Here is a 17,789-nt window from a genome sequence, read left to right as displayed (position 1 = left end):
CCACTCAGAATCTGTGAGCTTAGTAAATCTGTATAAAATCATCACCACAGCCTGACAATAGGATTTACAAGGGCAATGTACCCATAAAGGCAGACGCCTCCACTGACAAGCAGGCAATCTTGCCTTCCAAAATGATTTTAATTGCTAATCTATTTTTTTTTAATTCCTCCAAACATTAACACAGTATTAATGAAGGATACAGTCACTACAGAGCGCTCACCCTTGCAGGCTGTCTGTTGCAGCGATGGGATGTACCCTAGACGCAAAGACTCAGAGCTGAATGTCAGGAGCTCCACACCCTGTGCCTAATCCTGCTCAGGACCAGGGGGCACAGGCTGAAAGAGCAGACTGAGGACGCTTGCTCTGAGGGCTGCTAGAGGACAGTAAGGCAGCGCAAGTGTAGGACAGAACACGACGCAGGTTGCCTGGCACGAAGTGAGAAGCCATCGCTTTTAGGCAGAAATGTAAGCAGCAGCAGCAGGGAGTTGGCCTTGATGATCCTTATGGGTCCTTTCCAACTTGAGATATTCTACAATTTTAAAAGCCTACTCTGTTTAATGGCAGAGCTTCAAATGACAGGCCTAGCAGTTTTGACCTTCAGACGGTTGTATTACATCCCTGTCGAGAGCCAGACAACTCAGGCGCACTCCAAAAGGCGCTGATGGGTCAGCAGCGCCACGGTGACGTTGTGAGGGATTTCTTCTGGATGCCCACTGTTACACGAGGAGGAGAATTGTGAGGCTAGAGAAGAGACACAAAGGCAATCCGCCCTCCTGATTCAAAAGAGAGAGTAACTAACTTCTTCCCAAAGACTCCACCAGCCCCACTCAGTCTTTGCTCGGGAGGAAACACACAGGAGGGGCGGTACCTCAACAAGTTACCTTAGTTATTCAACCGTAACTGCAACGAAGAGACAAACGAAGCCCTGCTCACACAACTGGCAGCAAATGCCTTCTTACCGTGAGACGTTTCGAGGCATCCACTTCAATCATCCCCCGCAAAAGGTTCTGACAGTCCGGAGGGATGAAGTGTGGCATGTGGAACACTCCACGTTTCACCTTCTCCAACAGTTGCCGCAAGTTGTCGTCGTCGAAAGGCAGGGCACCCTGCAGGGAGGTGACAGCGTGGTGGATGGGGGAGACCAGCGAGAAGGGATAGGAGAGGGCAAAAGGAGAGAAGCCAGGATAAACATGGTGAAAGAATGGAAAAGAAGTCAGCTTGGAATGAATTATTAAAATAAATGAGGAAACCTTTTTATCAAAAATAAAGAACTTCTTAGTGCTGCTCTATTTTCTCCAATATAGGAAACAAAACCAAGGACATAGGGTTTTTTTATTAGACCTTTAATTAGCAAATGACTACCAGTATAAAGCATATTATAAAAAATACGAAATTGCCTTTGCAGGCAAATTCACCAAAGATGCATGAATTCACTTAAATTCAGCTCAAGCTTTTGATCTCCTGGTATTCCTCCTGGGCATACTTTCACAGCAGCAATGTTTATCGTGTCCTTATTTTTAATCTTCCCGAGACACATTTATTGCAGACACCGAGAAGGAGGTGAACAGCATTTGAGAGACTTTAGGTAAGGAACATCCTCTTCCTGATGGAGCTGAAAGAAACCCTCACCAACACCAGCCTTTGGAAGCAGCAGACATTCTACCTGTTTAATATACTCCATGCAGTTCCCATGCTGTGGTCAGGTCATCAGTTTCTATTGCTTCCCTACTGCAGCTCACTTACATGAATGGCTTGAAGTTTTTTTTTTTGAGCTGAAATTACAGTGTGAATAGATCATCAGCTTGCCATAGAAAGAGGCAAAGGGCCTATCTTTGCCGCAAGGACAAAAAAGGCAAAAAAAGAAGTTGAAATCTTTCGGATGACTCCACCGCCTGAAGCTGGTACCCTTTTATAGCAAGTCTGCACCTTCCTGGATATTCTTACTTCCATCCTGCGCTGCCTGATTCTAGTAGGTGCCGAGCTTCCTTGATTTCCAGGACGGTTTGTGGGAAGCTGCAAGCTGTCAGCTGCTGCGATAATGAAGCTTTAAGTTGTCAGTTCTGGCACTGCTCTTACTACAGCGAGTAGTGCATCTGTATAAGCCTACCCCATGTCTGCGGTTTACGGAGACCAGCAGCTCCGCTTATGGGAGCCTCCGAAAGCCGCTCCTACAGCAACTGCCGCCGGGCGCTGCTGACTTGTTTGTTTGTTCGAGTGGCCTTGAAGAGAGAGCCTCCCTCTCTTCTGTAACCCTGCTTTTCTCCTAACCGTTCCAGACTTAAAAGGAAAATGAATTCTGATAGTTCAGTACTTGAGCTAACACAATTTAAGCCCCGATGAAGTCAGCAAGGCTGCTTTGTGGTATTTCCTGAAGGTAACAACTACAGTTCTTTTATTACTACCACCTGCTATTAGAGCTCGAGACTTTTTGTCGGGTTTGCCGTGACATAATTAACTGGAGAGCTCTGCACTCTCCCTCAATAATGGACTTAATTCCATCGTTTTGCAGGCTCATGTGTATGTGTAGGAACAGATGAAGGTGAAGATGCAGCAACAGAGAGACACCACATCTTGACAGAGGATCCCCCTGAAAAAGAAAAGCCCGCTCCTGCAAATCCTAACCATCCTGACACATTCTCTCCTCTATTCTTACAAATTCAAGAAGTTATATTAAGAGCTCGTTGGATAGTTCTGTTTTATCAGCCATGAAAATAGCTGCTCAGAAGCAAGGGAGGACCAGGTGCTATCTAGCTCAAATTCTTCCATTGCAACATCAAGATAATAAATCTAGAACTTCAAAAGTGGCAATGAATTGTAATGACTAAAAAGAAAAAAAATAAGTAAGATCAGTCCAGGCGAATTAAAGCATCACACTTGGATTACTTGAAGGTATATTGATTTGGGCCATTAAAAAATTATCGGCATAATTCTTTATGTGAAAAACCCTGTAAAACTTTCAAGGGTTTTAAATAAAAAATAACGTGCAGAATCTAACTCTGTACAAGTCCTTTTGTTGAAATAAAACTTTTAAGTGAAGAAATTAGGTTTGCTGATAAACATTAAAGGACATAAAAATTAGACTTCGGGCTTGTTATTTTTCTAATTGTAGATGATCACCTGACCTATTATACATAGAAAAACTTTACACGCACATAAAATCTAGTCCCCCAGAGAGCATTCAGTCTGCACATGGTCTATGCCTATATGAACATCAACTACATTTTCCTACATTATACTCTGGCAACTGCTAACAAATGCCAAGCCTTTGTGCCTTCAGCTGGACAGGCAATCGTCGCGTGTTTAGGACTATTCCATTACCCCTGCAAACCTGAATAAATAAATTCCACAGAGAACTGAAAGTTTGATGGGAAGAACGATAAGTTACCATATTTGGAATACTAAAGGAAGTATTCCTGAGCCAGATGGAAACTAATTTAAACTTTGTTCTACTGGCTCAGTTTTATACTCCCAAGCGTAGCAAATTAAAACGTAGCTCAATATTTGCATGAAACCAAATTGTTGCACTCAGATCTGCTCTTGATGAAACGCTGCAGTTAATGTATCTACGGAAACACCTATATATGCACAGGAGAGAAAACAAACACTTCCCAAACCCAGCCACGCTTTGATCCCATGAAGGACAACTTCTTTGACATTCTCTGTATCCTGGAGTTGTAACCCTGCACATCCTTTCCAGTTAAAAAAAAATTGTGCTGCAATACCACAACACAGCAAACAGCATCTATGGAGACAAGTTTTTGATGCTTGTCTGTGTTCTCCTGCGCAGGGCAGCAGCATTTCAAAGCAGCACTGAAATATTCCTCACACTTTTCCTTTGGGACTGATGTAGAAATAAGAAGAAAGGATGCAACCGAGGGATATAAAAATAGGGGAACTGAAAAAAACCCATCTGTACATGATGTCAATAGAACTGCCATTAAATACAGCAGCAGTTTCGCATTTTTCTATTCTTTTTACAGGATAGAGCAAGGAAGATGACTCACCACTAGCAACGCAAATAAAATGACTCCGCAGCTCCAGACGTCTGCCTTCCTCCCATCGTATTTTTCTCCCTGCGCAGCAATGACACAGAAGTTCAAAAGACTGCTCGCTAGCAAATGAATTAATTATCCTTGAAGAACAAGAGAGGGGAGAATGGGAAACCCCACATTTTAATTCATCCACCTGCTTCCCAAGGCGGCCTTCCCAACCTGAGGCCATGACACAGCGCACGGATTCAATTTTTACAAAATTCACTTATGGTCTTATCTGGGATCTGTGAGCACAGGCTCAGAAGTTGGGAGCGGGGCTGGCATGGTTGACAACCCACAAATTATTAGATCCATCACTTAAACAGTGTCAGAGGTGCACTGAGGATGTCAAGAAGGTGTTTCTCTCTTCCCTGGTTCTTCAGGGAGATTGTCACCAGTCACAGCATTTGCAGACTCAGAGTATTGTCCGGGCAGTCTGCTCTGTACGCTTCCCGCTGGGCTTTACGCTAAAGATACGCTTTAAAAGAGGGGAATCCTGGCCACCGCCAGTTTGGATAATAATTTTCAGAGGACAAAGGGAGAGGGGAAGGACAGGTCGTATTGTTTAACGGAAACCAACATCACTGACAGCCAACCCCAGTTCTTCTCCTGACAGGACAGCCCCAGCAGAGCAGGGACAGCGCAGGGGACCGCACCCCCTGGGTGGAAAGATCAGGTGAAAGGAGGCGGCTGTACTTCTGTGCCATCGCATGGCACGAAGGGTGCTGTGAGAGTAACACACCATCGCTCCCCTCCTGCGGCCAACGTGGCTTGTTTCTAAAGGGCTGCACCAAGCAAACAAAACCGCAGTTATGTCCCATGTGTCCGTCCCAACGCCATCTGCCTTGGAGAGGTTTACCCTGTACAGAGGGTCTGTCTGCTCACTTGCGACGAGTAACGCTTTAAAAAATACATCGATACACACTGACGTTAACCAACTTACCCGGATAACTTCAGGACAAGCATAATGTGGCGATCTGAAACACAAAACACAGGCAAACGAGCATGTAACAAACCAGTATTTATGGATTATGTGCACCTGTCCATTCTGCCTAGCAGAATCGGGATTGGCTCGCTTATACAGGATGCAAAAGTGTGCACAAGCAGCCCTTCTTTCCTTCCCTCAGGGAAAACTTATTTCTAAGAAACTCAGAAAACGGTGAGGAACCAGCATAATTCAACATCCTGAGGCCCTTCTATGAATCTCTTAAAAGCAAGGAAGAGAAGACCAGGCATGTTCTGTGATCGTACAGAATTCCAGCTCTCTAATCCCACCCTTTAACTCGGCCTCGTATCTAACCAGAAGGAAGGGCCACGCCGGACAGCCTTTTATATGAAAAAAAGACAGGACAATATTTTTAGACCAAGCACATGCTTCTCTAAACCACATCGTGCACCTCTTAGGCTGAGATTGCTCTCATAAGTACATTAAAAAAAAGAAAAGTGGTCATAAAAGCTGCCGATACATGAGTTCAATGCACAATATTTTTTTTCTTCTAAAAACCTAAAAAAGATGCATAGTAGTATTATTATCCAGTGAGTTAATATATTCTTTTTGCATCCTTCTACTCATATATCTCTGGTTTGATTCTTGGCTGAGAATAGTTAATTGCTTCAACTTGCCAGGTAATCATTTTAATTCCTAAAGATTATAGCCACAGCTATTTATTTTATAGCCTTCATTAAAGTAACTTGACAAGTAAAAGGGATGCAAACTGTCCGAGACCTGTGTGCAAATCATGCCATTGTTTATACTGACATCTCCCAGCAGCCCCTGAGCCCCTCTTCATCTGAGCATTTGTTCCTTGTGACAAACGCAATCACGGCCGGGCAATACCTGTCTCACAAAGTAATGAGCAAACCAGAAGCACGGCGAGGTTAGCTTTGTGCTAGGACGGCACATTAATGCCCGGCGAGACAGCCCGTTAATTGAATTTCCATGCACGCCACGCTTATCTTAGGGCAAAATATCATCCCGTGGGCATAGAACGCCCCGATTCGGTATCATGGCTTTTGGCAAACCACGATAATAAACTCGGGGCCCGCTGGGGACCACAGCTACCTTGACAGCAAAGCTTAAGCGAGGAAAGAGAAATGCAGTTGATCCCTGTCACGGATTTTAGGAAAGGTGGAATTCAGAAGTTTAATACAATATTTAATACCTTCCACTCTCCCGTTTAAGAGGTTATCCCAGGTATTCTAATCGGGTCTACCTGCTCGGTTGTGATCCCAAGTGTTGTAATTCAGACTGGATTTTAAAAATCTCTATCAGAGAGCCAAAGCAGACAATGGAAACCAGAGCCTTCCCTCACAGAACTGGCCAGAGTTGGCCCTTGGGAGACCCAACAGAATGGAGTGGTGCCCAGTGGGCAGACCTGGGCTCTCCTGGCAGCTGTCACTGGGAGTCACAGGGACATGGACAAGGCTACTTAACGTTTTGAAGAGCTGCAGCTTGAAAAAGGTGACCAGAACCTCACCAAGAGTCTACTCTTCGGACTAAACCAAGAGCAATGCCACCGCGGCTGCCCTAACCTCACAAACATCTGCACGACGGAACTCACCTGGGCCCGTGTGGGGCTTTAAGCTTTCAGGGCAAGAGCTTCTACAGTAACAAAGAGCACGATGGCAACAGGAATGAGATAAAGCTAAAGCAGGCAGTAACGCGAATAAAACTGCCGCGTCTTGACTAAGCGGGGGCTGACGTGGGGGACTCGCAGCCCATTGCTGGGCCCTGCAGGAGGAAGGTGAGGCCAGAGTGAGGCACTGAATTGCTTAACGTTACACACGTATATTGTTCTCCGAGAATTTGCTTCCTTTTAAGTCACCTGCAGCTGTTCTTCTTCATACCCCAAAGACTTAACCACTAAACAGTCATGTCACTGCACTAACATGTGACTTCACAAGCTTTCAGAAGACAAATTATTCTTGTGAGAACACATGACCAGCAGTGGTGTCCTTGCTTCATATCATTAAATCAATGTATTAAGGTACACAGAGATGGGAATTAAGGAGCAGCAGCAGAACTGGGACCTCAGCCCAGGACTGGACAAGCAGAGCCCAGTGTCGTCAGTGCTAGATTGTTGAGAGAGAGCAGTGAAGGAGGGCAGGGTGGGGAGAAGCGCAGTATGGCAGCTGTAGAGAAGGTAGTAATGCAACTAGCATCTGGAAATAAACATGGTAAGCAAAAAGTGTACAGGAATTAGGTCAGATCATTGACATTCACTCAGTTGAGTCACCTCAGGATAGACAGACCAAGACACAATCTAGGTGACTGCTCAGCTCCTGTCACGTAGCACGTCTCAGTTTCTCAGTCTTGTATGTATTTTAGTTTCTGTCCTACAGAAGGTGAGTCACAAAGACAAATAGTCCATTAAATGGCAACTACAAGTGGTGTCTGTGGCTGTGCTAGAAAGTTAAGCCAGACTTCTCAAACCCTGCCCAGGATCCTGCCCAGTTCAGCATCATCCTTCCTCACAACACTCTGTAGGTGGCCATGCCATCTGGGGTGATTGCTTCTGAATTTTTATTTGTGTACGACGACTCCAACAAAGATTTCAGAACTTTCAATTGTGGATGCTGAGCAATGCAACCACCTTGCCAGCTGCCTGTGCTAACATCCTTGAATAAGTGCTGTGAAGAACTCAAGATAGAAACGTACTCGTTTCTGTGTCCCACAAGCAAATGTACTTAAAGCATTTACCTTGCAGAGGTCAGATGGAGTGCAGTCGAATCTGCTAGGTGTCTTACAAGCCACCACTAAAATTCTGCTAAAATCTAGGAGAATAGGTGGAGAAAGTGCTATAATAAATCTTTGGAACAAGTTGTATTGATTTGATAATTCAACAGCTGCACTGCAACTGCCCAGAGAGCAGAGGTTCCTGGCATAGCCAGGCTGAATTCTTGCCAGCACACACTACGTAGATATCTACAGCATTATCTTGGCTAATGGCTCTAAAAGGGATCCTCTGGCCAGCCAGAATCCATAGAAAACTCATTTCCATGCTGCCAATCACAGGGCAACTTCAACTGCTTAAAGAGAAAACTCAAATTTAATCAAAAATCTATTTATCTTTCTACAGAGTGATGAATATTTCTTTGGCTCTTATCACTAATTATTCAATATACGTGTGTCAAGAGCAACATTCCCTGCCTCTTCCCCTAGGCCACTTCCTCATCGTTCAGCTACATCTCTGTGCAGCAAAAGCCACACTCTGCCCTTGATAACAAATAAGCGTATCGCTCAGCAAGATCAAGAAGCAGTCGCTGCCTGTGGGTACAGCTGCAAGGAAAAGCACCGGTGTCGGCAGTGGTTATTTCAAGGGTGGTGGGGATTCTCCAGGCTAGTCTGCCTGGGGCAGGAAGGGTTTGTCAAATGGTCAGTCACAGCTATGGCTCGAGGACATGGCAATCTTAAGGATCTTGGGGGAACTCAGCGCAGGATTTCAACCAGAGGAAATAAGCCAGAGTGCAGCAGTGAAATCTAGGACAGCCCTGGACAGTTAAAGTCACAGAATCATAGAATAGTTTCGGTTAGAAGAGACCTTCAGGATCATCGAGTCCAGCCTTTGTCCCAGCCCTATCAACACCACTAAACCATGGCCCTCAGCACAACATGCATTCAGAAAGAAACGTGTATCTCCTTTAGGTGTCTATCCTGGATTCCATCCGAGAAACCAGAGAAGTAGTTCTTAGTCTGGGCACATCAAGATATAGCGCAGCCCCAGAAGATCTGAGACAACCAGGGCCCTATCTTTAGGGCAGATGTGATGTGCCTGTGACCTACAGGTCTCACCACGTAGGTAAGAGGGACCTGCACTCTACAGATACAGATCGGCTGCCCATCTGTGGCTTATCTTGTGCTTTGCCAGTGACAAACCACCTGTTACCTTGCCTGATGGGATCCCAGATCCCATCAAAGATGAGGGTCCCTTGGACCCAGACCTTAAGACGGTACTATTTGGGGCACTTAGGTGCCATTCTTTAGGCCTCACAGCTGCCACTGGAACCGGTTCTGTGGAGTTTCTGCAGAGAGGGAGGAACAAGAAGGCTCCCTCCCTGTTCTTCTTATGCATCACGTTACCTTGATACAGCAGGTTGTACAGGTGCACTGAAGTCCTCCCCACATCTAGCTGGGTTTGCTGTTGCTCGGACGCTGGAGTCCCTTCTTCCCCCTGTTAACCATCATCTCCAAGCTGGCTTTCAGAGACAGAAGCTACCGACTAGCACAAAAGGCTGCCCGTGCTTTCCCCCGACACTTGGTAGCAAAGGGCTGAGATGAAGGGGAATGCCAGAGGAGCAGCAGAACAGGTAAAGGGAACTCTTCTAGAGAAGGACACACGTTAGAGCCTTGTGAATGGAGGAAGCGAGAGCCACAGATCACACAGAAAAGGAAGATGGGCTGAAGAACCGGTTCCAGTGGCAGTGGGCAGTTAAGGCTGCAGGGAAGGCAGTAGCTGTAGGGAAGGCTGTAATTAAGGCAGTAGCTGTAGTTAAGGCTGATTGCTATTTCACCATTAAAGCCTCAGTCATTTAGCTTTATATTAGAAAACCCAACACCTAGCCCTCAGCCATCTTACAGATGTTTACAATTACTTTTTGGGGGAATCCGCAAATCAGTTCATTAATCAATGTATCAGTTCATTACTAAGACCTGGAACCTTTACGAGATCTGAATTTAAAAAATGAAACAGACCTCTGTATTAGAAGGGCATAAGATTGCAAAGTTAAGTATTCAGAAGTTAAGAATTGCTGAAATAGAGCTTGAAGAGGTTATACTGTACTCCATGGGTAAGTCAGATTGGAGTGCTGGATGCGTCGCTGTCCCCAGCACCTCTGTTTTACTTGTGGCTGCGGTTGGAAAGTCTGTAGCAATGTGAGGAGTGTTTAGTGTCACTAAGGACAAGATTCTGATGGAGGCAACTGATTGATGTACTGGAAAATTAAACTTTCTCTCTCTGCTCCTGCCACAGAATCCTTCTGTGAAAAAAATGAAGAAGTGCCTTAAACTGAGATGTTCCCAGGTAACCGAGTTGCACGTTCTCCAGTTTGCAAAATCACATCATGACACATCCCAAGTTTGATTTACAGAATTCATGGGGAAGTGGAGCAGCAGTTGCAGTTGGTCAGCACTGCTCTCCAAGTGAAGGACTGTTTGCAAGTATTCTGAGATATTGGGTCCCAGAGTATATCAACTGCACACTCAAAATTGGTGGCTAATTTTGAGTTTCATTTTGCAGAATCACGTGTCCTCATATAAATGGAGACAGCCAGATCAATGTAGCAAATGTAACACGAAAACTGCATAGTTAATACTTGTAAACTGAAGATACTACGATGAAAATCCTACCTAATATTCACAGCAAGGCTTGAATGCAGTGAGCAGAAATTATGAATCGATCCATAACATGAGTGATGAGGACAAATCAAACATTAAGCAGCTGTTTATTCAAAATACTGCACTGGCCAAACATCAAATGAGGCAAAGATTTGTTGGAAACAACCTGTACGAGCTTGTAATTAATGACCATATCCTAATGTTCACATAACAACACGGCAATCTGAAGAATAGCACATCTTAAATTCTCAGTGCTTGATTTTGCAGACTTAAAGCTCTTTTAACATGCCTTAGGATGTATTATAGGGGAGGCTAATATTAATGGTTATTAACAAGGTTGTCTGTTATTCCCCTGTATAACCCTCATTGTAAGTTGCTTATGACTTACCACCAATTTAACAACTTAAGAATTATTTTCCTTGCTTTTCTTCTGTCTCAGACAGGTTTCATGTTTGTGTGTGCATGCATATTGTGGATGGGCCAAAACCATTTCCACAAGTCTAATCTAAACTCATTCTTCTTCCTGTAAGAAAGGATTCCTAATGAGAAAATGTGGGGGTTTTCTGGTAGAGCCAGGCGACCTGTGGGTCTGCAAAGTGTTGCTAGGAATTGGCAGGAAGAGCTGAGGAATTGACTGTGCTGGGGTTGGAAGTTGCTGGTTTCCTCCACTATGCTACCGACGGGTGCAAAGCTTCCTTCTCGCTCTCAATAAAACCATCCTCAGCATCTCTCTTCCCACACGCACACACCTTTCTGGATCAGGCCAGGGGTTCCCTGTGGAGACTGTTGCACACGGACGGTTAATTGTGGGCGGTCAGTCTCCGTATCAACCTTTACAACCCCCCAAGACTTGTAACTCAGAAGTATCCTCTTTCAATCCTTCCTTTTAGCCATAAGCCCTTAGTCAAAGAAAAGGGAACAAGGTCCAGAAAATGCCCCAACCCTTCCTACTTTTCGAACACTCCTACAGCAACGACAACAATTTATGTTCAGAGCAACCTGGACACTACAATGAGTTGCTAAGATGGAGAACTGAAGCAGAGAAAGGTAATGCATCTTGTCAGAGACCACCCCGAACGCCTTCAGCCGAGACAGAAATCAAGCTCGGATCACCTGGGTCTCAGTCCTGAGGTTTAACCATAAGGCACTCACTCTTCCTGCCCAGTGACAGTCCAGGATGGATTGGACAATATCTACGGCTCTGAAATGCCGCGAGGCAGCACACTGGGAAGAATCACTGGGAAAAGAGACAGGGGAGTGTCTCTGCATGCCTTTGGGTAAAAGGAGAGGAAGGGACGAAGAGAGCTAAACTAACAGAAGCAGCATCCTTCCACATCTTCTGCTTCCTTCCCCGTCTGCTGTTTGCTCACAGACCTCCCCTGCTCCAGGAAGAAGGCAGAGACTCATTCTGCTACTTTGGCATTTCAAGAACCATCTCTCCATGAGTCTGCCGTGATGTGCAGCCTCTGCAGTAAGCAGAATTCTTCCTGCAGACCCTACACACAGCTCCTCTTCCCCTCAAGGGTCTGAAGACACACGGCTTATTGCTCTGTGTGTATGCAGGATTGGCGCAATATCCATTCCCAGCAACGGGGATTCATTACAGTCAAGGCTCAAGGTGCAGTCTGTGACAAATCATGTCATGACACAGCAAATCCAGCCCTACCTCCCTCTCCCACACAAACACAGCTGGATTGGACTTTTCCTGTCCTTCCCCAGAAAACTGTGCAGATCTAAGGAGCAGCTCCAAGAAACCCCTGTCACTGAGGTACGTGATGCAGCACGCTTCAGGCTGCGTGATGATCTTCATGAGGCCAGTCAAGGCTCTGTGGTGACCTCCAGCCTACCCAAACCTTGGACTAAACTTAGCAGTCTGCTTGCGATAGCAGAGAAATTTCGACTGCACTCTAACCGCTCTGCTGTGCTGACAAAGTCAGCTGCATCACACGGCTCAACCCCATCTGATCCTCCCACTCTGACTGACAGAAATACCTGGAGACTCCATGCGTGACTGTCAATGGAAATGTTACAGTTTCATCTCATTATCAGTGTTCACAGCCCAGATAAAACCATTCTGGAAATGAACTTCTGGGTGCATGGAGGAACATCTCATTAAAGCTCGATATCTCAACCATGATTCACTCTGTTTTGTTCCTTTTCATGCTGGCTGAAAGTACCAACTATGAGGGTAGGTGAAACCGTTGCCTTGAAAAGCTCTGAGGTTGGTTACTGTGCGTGCTCCAAGGGAAAGGGACTCATAACTGGATTGCCTTTCTTTGTGAACAGTGTGGCGTATTGTTACATTTTCCTTCCTTCCTTCCTCCTTTCACCCCCCAAACCAGAGAGATCACAAGACACCAGTATCAGCCATGCTGGGCTCCATGCCAGGAGAATTAATGAAGTGGTGTAATAGCTCACACGGAGGCCTAGTGATTGGCACCACGCACAAAATGCATCTGCAAGGCAGGAGATCATAGCGTTGCTGCTGTGTTCTGTTTATTACAGGCACATCTCTTCCGTTCCATTGATTTCTTTATTAGCGCGTTTTAAGGCCGCAATGTGGGGGCTGGCTCCGCTTGAAGCACGGAGGTTTGAATTCCAGCACAACTTACGGAAAGGAAGCCCTCCCTTTGAGACTGGATGACAGAGCCTGGTGCTAACAAGAACAGGAATCCTACCGAGAGTTTCCTGAGGAGTTTGAAAAAATCCTACAGGGCAATGTGAGACCGGGTTGATATCAGACTCTTGTTTTTTCTTGGTTTCTCTACCGAGCACAGCAGCTTTGTGGTAACTGCAGGGAAGACTTCATTTCCTAATCTAGCAGGGAGGTTTGAAAGCAGCTGCAAGCAACAGATGTGCAGACTCATAGCTCCTTGCTTTTCATCTGTGCAGTTAAGAGGTCAAATCTCGACTTGACACAGACAGGGAAGAACGGCTGAATCTCAGCATACTCATCAACCAGCATTCGATCACATCATGAACTTCAAATAATTTTGCTATCCATTATTCATGATAGAGCCCATAGATTGAGCAGAGCCGCCCAGCGCAGGGCTGCGAGGCAGCGGCCGGGCCGGGTAGGGAACAACAGCTCCACAACTACCCCCGACTGCCTTGGCTTCCAGCACAGACTGCAGAAACACAGACTGTAATCAGCTGAGGACAGGGCTGGGCTGGAGTCCTCAGACTCCTGCTACCCAAGGCCAGGAAGAGCAGGTCAGCAGGGGAGGAGGTGCAAATGTCGGTGTTGTCTGCAACTGCAGTGGCTGAGCTCGCTGTGGTAACAAATTGAGACACAGCCAAAAGCCACCGTCTTGGTGCCAGGCTGCTGCAGCGTGATGTAGCTGCTGCCCTTGCCACAGCTCCCTGTGCAGTCAACGCGGCACCAAGGCGTAGCTATGGGGGGACAGGGAAGTCCCTAGAGGTGGTGGCCATGAGAGGACATTGCTCCCAGGGGACACACTTCGTCCCCGGCCAGGCACCCGGGCTTTGCTCAGCTGTTGGGATTACTGCTGGCTCCCTTGGAAATTCCTAGAAACCTCTTGCTGGCAACAGAATTGCCATGGAAATGCTTTTAGATTGCCCCTGCAATATTCCTCCAAGCTGTCTCCTTTATAGCTGCATTCACGCCCTGCTTGTGATTGCAAAGGATGCTGCTGCCTCCCCGTCAATCCCACACGTGAGGGAGCAATGCGGAGCACGAACAGCAAGAGCTGCAAGCGGGCAGCCTAACTGGGACTTGCAAATTCAATTTCGGAATCCTTAGATTTGCTTTTCTTTCACCCTTTAATATTTCCGAAGCCTCTTTTTGAAACAACCAACACTGCTGCCTTCGTTTCCCCCAAATTATATGGCCAGTGAAAAGAAACATACACCAACCGTGTGCAGATGAATCCAGACCTGAACTCCTCAATTTTTATACCCATACGTGACACCTGCAGAGGCCTGCTTTTCACTTTAAAAACTTTCTTTTAGTTATCTTACACACTATGGGCATCATATCAAGTTATCTTGCAGGGAAATAACAGTGCACAGTGTAAGTCTGCAGGTCTCTATTGAAACCCTTACCACAGACAACTTTTACGTCTGGAATCTCTCACTGATTTTTGCAGCCGGTTCCGAGACACTCACCCGCAACTGGTTTCTAACAAGCTGTCGCCAACCTGCAGCGAGGCCATCCCGAAGTCTGCTATCCGGATGTTGTTCTTTTCATCCAGCAGTAGATTTTCTGGTTTCAAGTCCCTGTGGCTGTAAAGGAAGGATCAAAGCACGAGTTAAATTATCCACAACAGCTTTCTCACTCCAAAACTTGTTCTTTTATCCTGCGAGGCATCCAACCTATTATATTTTAATTGATTTTTTTTTTTTGTCCCAGGTAGAAGAACACACATGACCAAGATGTAACCTCTGCAGTACTCTGGACAGCATCCCAGATGCCCCCTACTGACTAACGCAAGGCTTGAGGCTGCAGTGCCCTCACAGGCAACGAATATCTTCAACTTCCGTGATCCCAACACCATCTGAGGGAGAGACCAAGGGGAATAGGTAGGAGGAGAATTTCAGCTTGGATTCATGGCTGATAAACTCCCTCATATGCCAGCTCCTTAAGGTAGGAGGGAACACCATCAATATATTGTCAACCACAAGAAAGAAAATGAGTGATTTCTTGAGAAAAAAATGTCCTCGGTGTAAATGCTTCTGCAAAAAGCCTCTATTAGGAGTTGTTTACATAGGCGTATGGCTTTGAAATAATTTTGGGTAATTAGATCTGAGAGAGAAATCCTTCCAACCCAGCACTGCTTAAAACTGAGGGTGCCAGCAGTGGGAAGGAAGGGAGAGGATTCCCTCCTTTCCATCTTATCATTTGGCACCATGAGAAGAGTGAGGCTGCCAGGAAGGATCTTGAGGATGGCAACTCCTGCTTCAAAGCACAGGTATCACATAGTGACTAATCTATTAGACTTTATTATCCACAGCCAGACCCCTGTGCACCTATGTCTGCTTCTCAGTACTCAAGTGCTTTTGTACGACTATTACATTTATTTGATTTTACATCCAAAGACAACCTGTAAACAACACAGGTCAATTCTATGCAAAACTAGAGCCCACTGTCATAGGATGCCTGGAGAGTGTAATAGGTATTTCCAGCGGAGACTTCCAGCAAAAGAGCAGGTACTGGTCATTTACCTTATCCCTGAGTCTTATGATTGCTTCTCCTTCGCTTCCTAAAAAGCATAAAATTTGGTCTCCATTCCTGTCTAAGCTTGATGAACCCTGTGTGTCAAAGTGGCCTTGTTAACGATGGGCAAACGAACCCACACATAACGGGGCAGCGTGATTCAGATTTGTGTCTATTTTCATCCAACAAAGCAAAAGGCACTTTATCAAATCTGTCTTTCTCACAGAAATCAAAGTTGCGAGGCAACTGGAGACAGAAGCCTTATTAGCCATGTAATAATTACCAAGACAGTCATACCTACTTGACAAAAAAGCACATGAGTGACAAGGAAACGTTCCAGAGGCAGCGAATGACCAGTGAAAGGGCCAGGAAAAGAATCCCCGAATGCCAGCATCAAGGGCAGCAGTCCTGGACAAAGGCAAGATCATCAACATCTGCCAAACCTGAACAGGCTTGAGCCCAAGCAGAGAAGTGAAGAGCCCACAGTCCTAATGCAAGCTAGAAAAGCTGGAAACTGAGGTAGTGGTGTGGGATTTAGTCTTTCCTCCAGCAGACATCCTGGAGAGCTCTCATTTTGCAGCTGGTTCCATTAATGGGGTGCTGGGAAGTCCTCAGCTGGCTGGGGAGATGCACTGAAGCTCTGTCTGAGGATCAGGGCTCGGTGACAAGTAACGGCTCCCTGTAAAGCTGGGAAACAAGAAACCTCCCCACACCTCTAGCTGAGCGGGTGTCCTTCTGCCCCACGCGGTTTCTCAGTGGCTGTGGAGGTTTTTCAGTCTCCTGCCTCACTGCTGACCGGACACCTGGTGCAGAAGCTGAAGGTGCTGCTGCCCGGGGCTGCTCCGCTGGGTGTGCACTGGCTGGTATCGCTCACTCAGGTTCAGTCTGTAGCAGCCACACGGCTGACATGTGCCTTCTGTACCCCAAAACTGAAATTCTTTGCTTATCCTAAAATCACATAATTATTTTACAGAGAAAAAACAGAACTTGAAGGAATGATGAAGGCAGAGCATGACCAAAGCACAGGAGGTCCACAAAGCGTTTCTCCAGCCTGGATGCATGCTCAATACAAACCATCTTATTTCAGGAAAACAGCTAAAGGAAATGCAAAAATGCTCCCCTGCTACAGAGGGTAGGAGCAAAACGTACACGAACCTTGAACCAACCCCATTCTCAGACCTCTGAGAGGTCGTGAAAGGGAAGGGACAATGTCTTTGCAAAATGAGTATAGTATTCACTGGTGGAACGGAGTTGTCTTCTTCCTATTTTACTCTGTCTTCCCATCAGCTGGGATCCACAACACAGTTCTAGCCCTGAGTTTTGGGGGAGAATCTAGTGGGAAAATGAGTTTCTTATAAAGTGGCAAATATACTCAGGGCTTTTTTTGGAGAGCCATTGCAAAGGAGAGAGGAAAATGTGGGTGCCACCATTCGCATTCCAAATGTGCATCAGCTTCACCTCACCATGCTGGGCAACGTTTTTCCAGGAATTATCAGCCTGCGTGGGCTAACGGTCTTCAGGCAGAGGTTCCGACCCATCCCCAGAGAGCATTTAGAAAGTCTTAAGTTGGGACCTGGGGATTCACGCGATGGATAGCACCCATGAAGGGAAATCAGGAGCGGCAACAGACCTTAATGCCTTTTTTTTTCCCTTCCTCCAGACATCCACCAAAATAAAATCAAGAAAAATTATCAGCTCTTCACTACAGCAGAGAGGAGAGTGTGGACTCTGTCAAGAAGCATTACATTTATTGCTGACTGGGCCCTAAGATACAAGAAATGTCAGACGGCAGTTTCGCATCTCTCCGACCCTTATCCATCCCTCTTTCAACACCAGAGCCCAGTGCGGATGGAGTTACCGCTCAGGATTTTGTGGCAGCCTGAGTATTTTGTTTGCATCGTGGCAGCACTCCTCTCAGAGACTGGGGTGCCACTGGGATCAGGCAACACTTGCACATTCAACCACAAGAGCATTTTACACCCCAATAAAGCCATCTTTTAGCTGGAACATTTCTCTGCTATCCATCTTCAGACCACTTTGGATCCTGGGGACAGAAATCAGGCCAGGAGGGGCAGAACCAGCATCACTGCCACTGGGAATGAGACTTCCCCTCCGTATTTGCATTTCCCAGCTTTGTTTTGCCAGCTCTTCCAATGCCGGAAGGAAAGGAGAGCACCATATGGGAACAGGGAAGGCTCGTTATAATTCACCTAAGAGCCCAGCAGCCCGGCCCAGCCTGGCCAGCCTC

General features: G+C 46.2%; 1 protein-coding gene across 1 annotated transcript in view; it reads right to left on the bottom strand.

The window, feature by feature from the left end:
- The window catches only part of LOC104275714 (serine/threonine-protein kinase BRSK2), a gene marked incomplete at its 5' end in the record, with an annotated part of 58,252 nt that extends 43,370 nt beyond the window's left edge, over window positions 1–14,882 (bottom strand). The window contains 5 exons of the mRNA XM_009871748.1: window positions 960–1,106; window positions 4,005–4,073; window positions 4,975–5,008; window positions 14,494–14,610; window positions 14,843–14,882. Of these exons, the coding sequence (XP_009870050.1) occupies window positions 960–1,106; window positions 4,005–4,073; window positions 4,975–5,008; window positions 14,494–14,610; window positions 14,843–14,882 (407 nt within the window). The remainder of the gene's footprint in view (window positions 1–959; window positions 1,107–4,004; window positions 4,074–4,974; window positions 5,009–14,493; window positions 14,611–14,842) is intronic.
- Between the last annotated feature and the right edge of the window lie 2,907 nt (window positions 14,883–17,789).

Source organism: Apaloderma vittatum, unplaced genomic scaffold (genome assembly GCF_000703405.1).
Source record: "Apaloderma vittatum isolate BGI_N311 unplaced genomic scaffold, ASM70340v1 scaffold13426, whole genome shotgun sequence".
NCBI classification, from domain to species: domain Eukaryota; kingdom Metazoa; phylum Chordata; class Aves; order Trogoniformes; family Trogonidae; genus Apaloderma; species Apaloderma vittatum.
The sequence above is the reverse complement of the archived record's forward strand: the minus strand, read 5'-3'. Positions and strand labels throughout refer to the sequence as shown.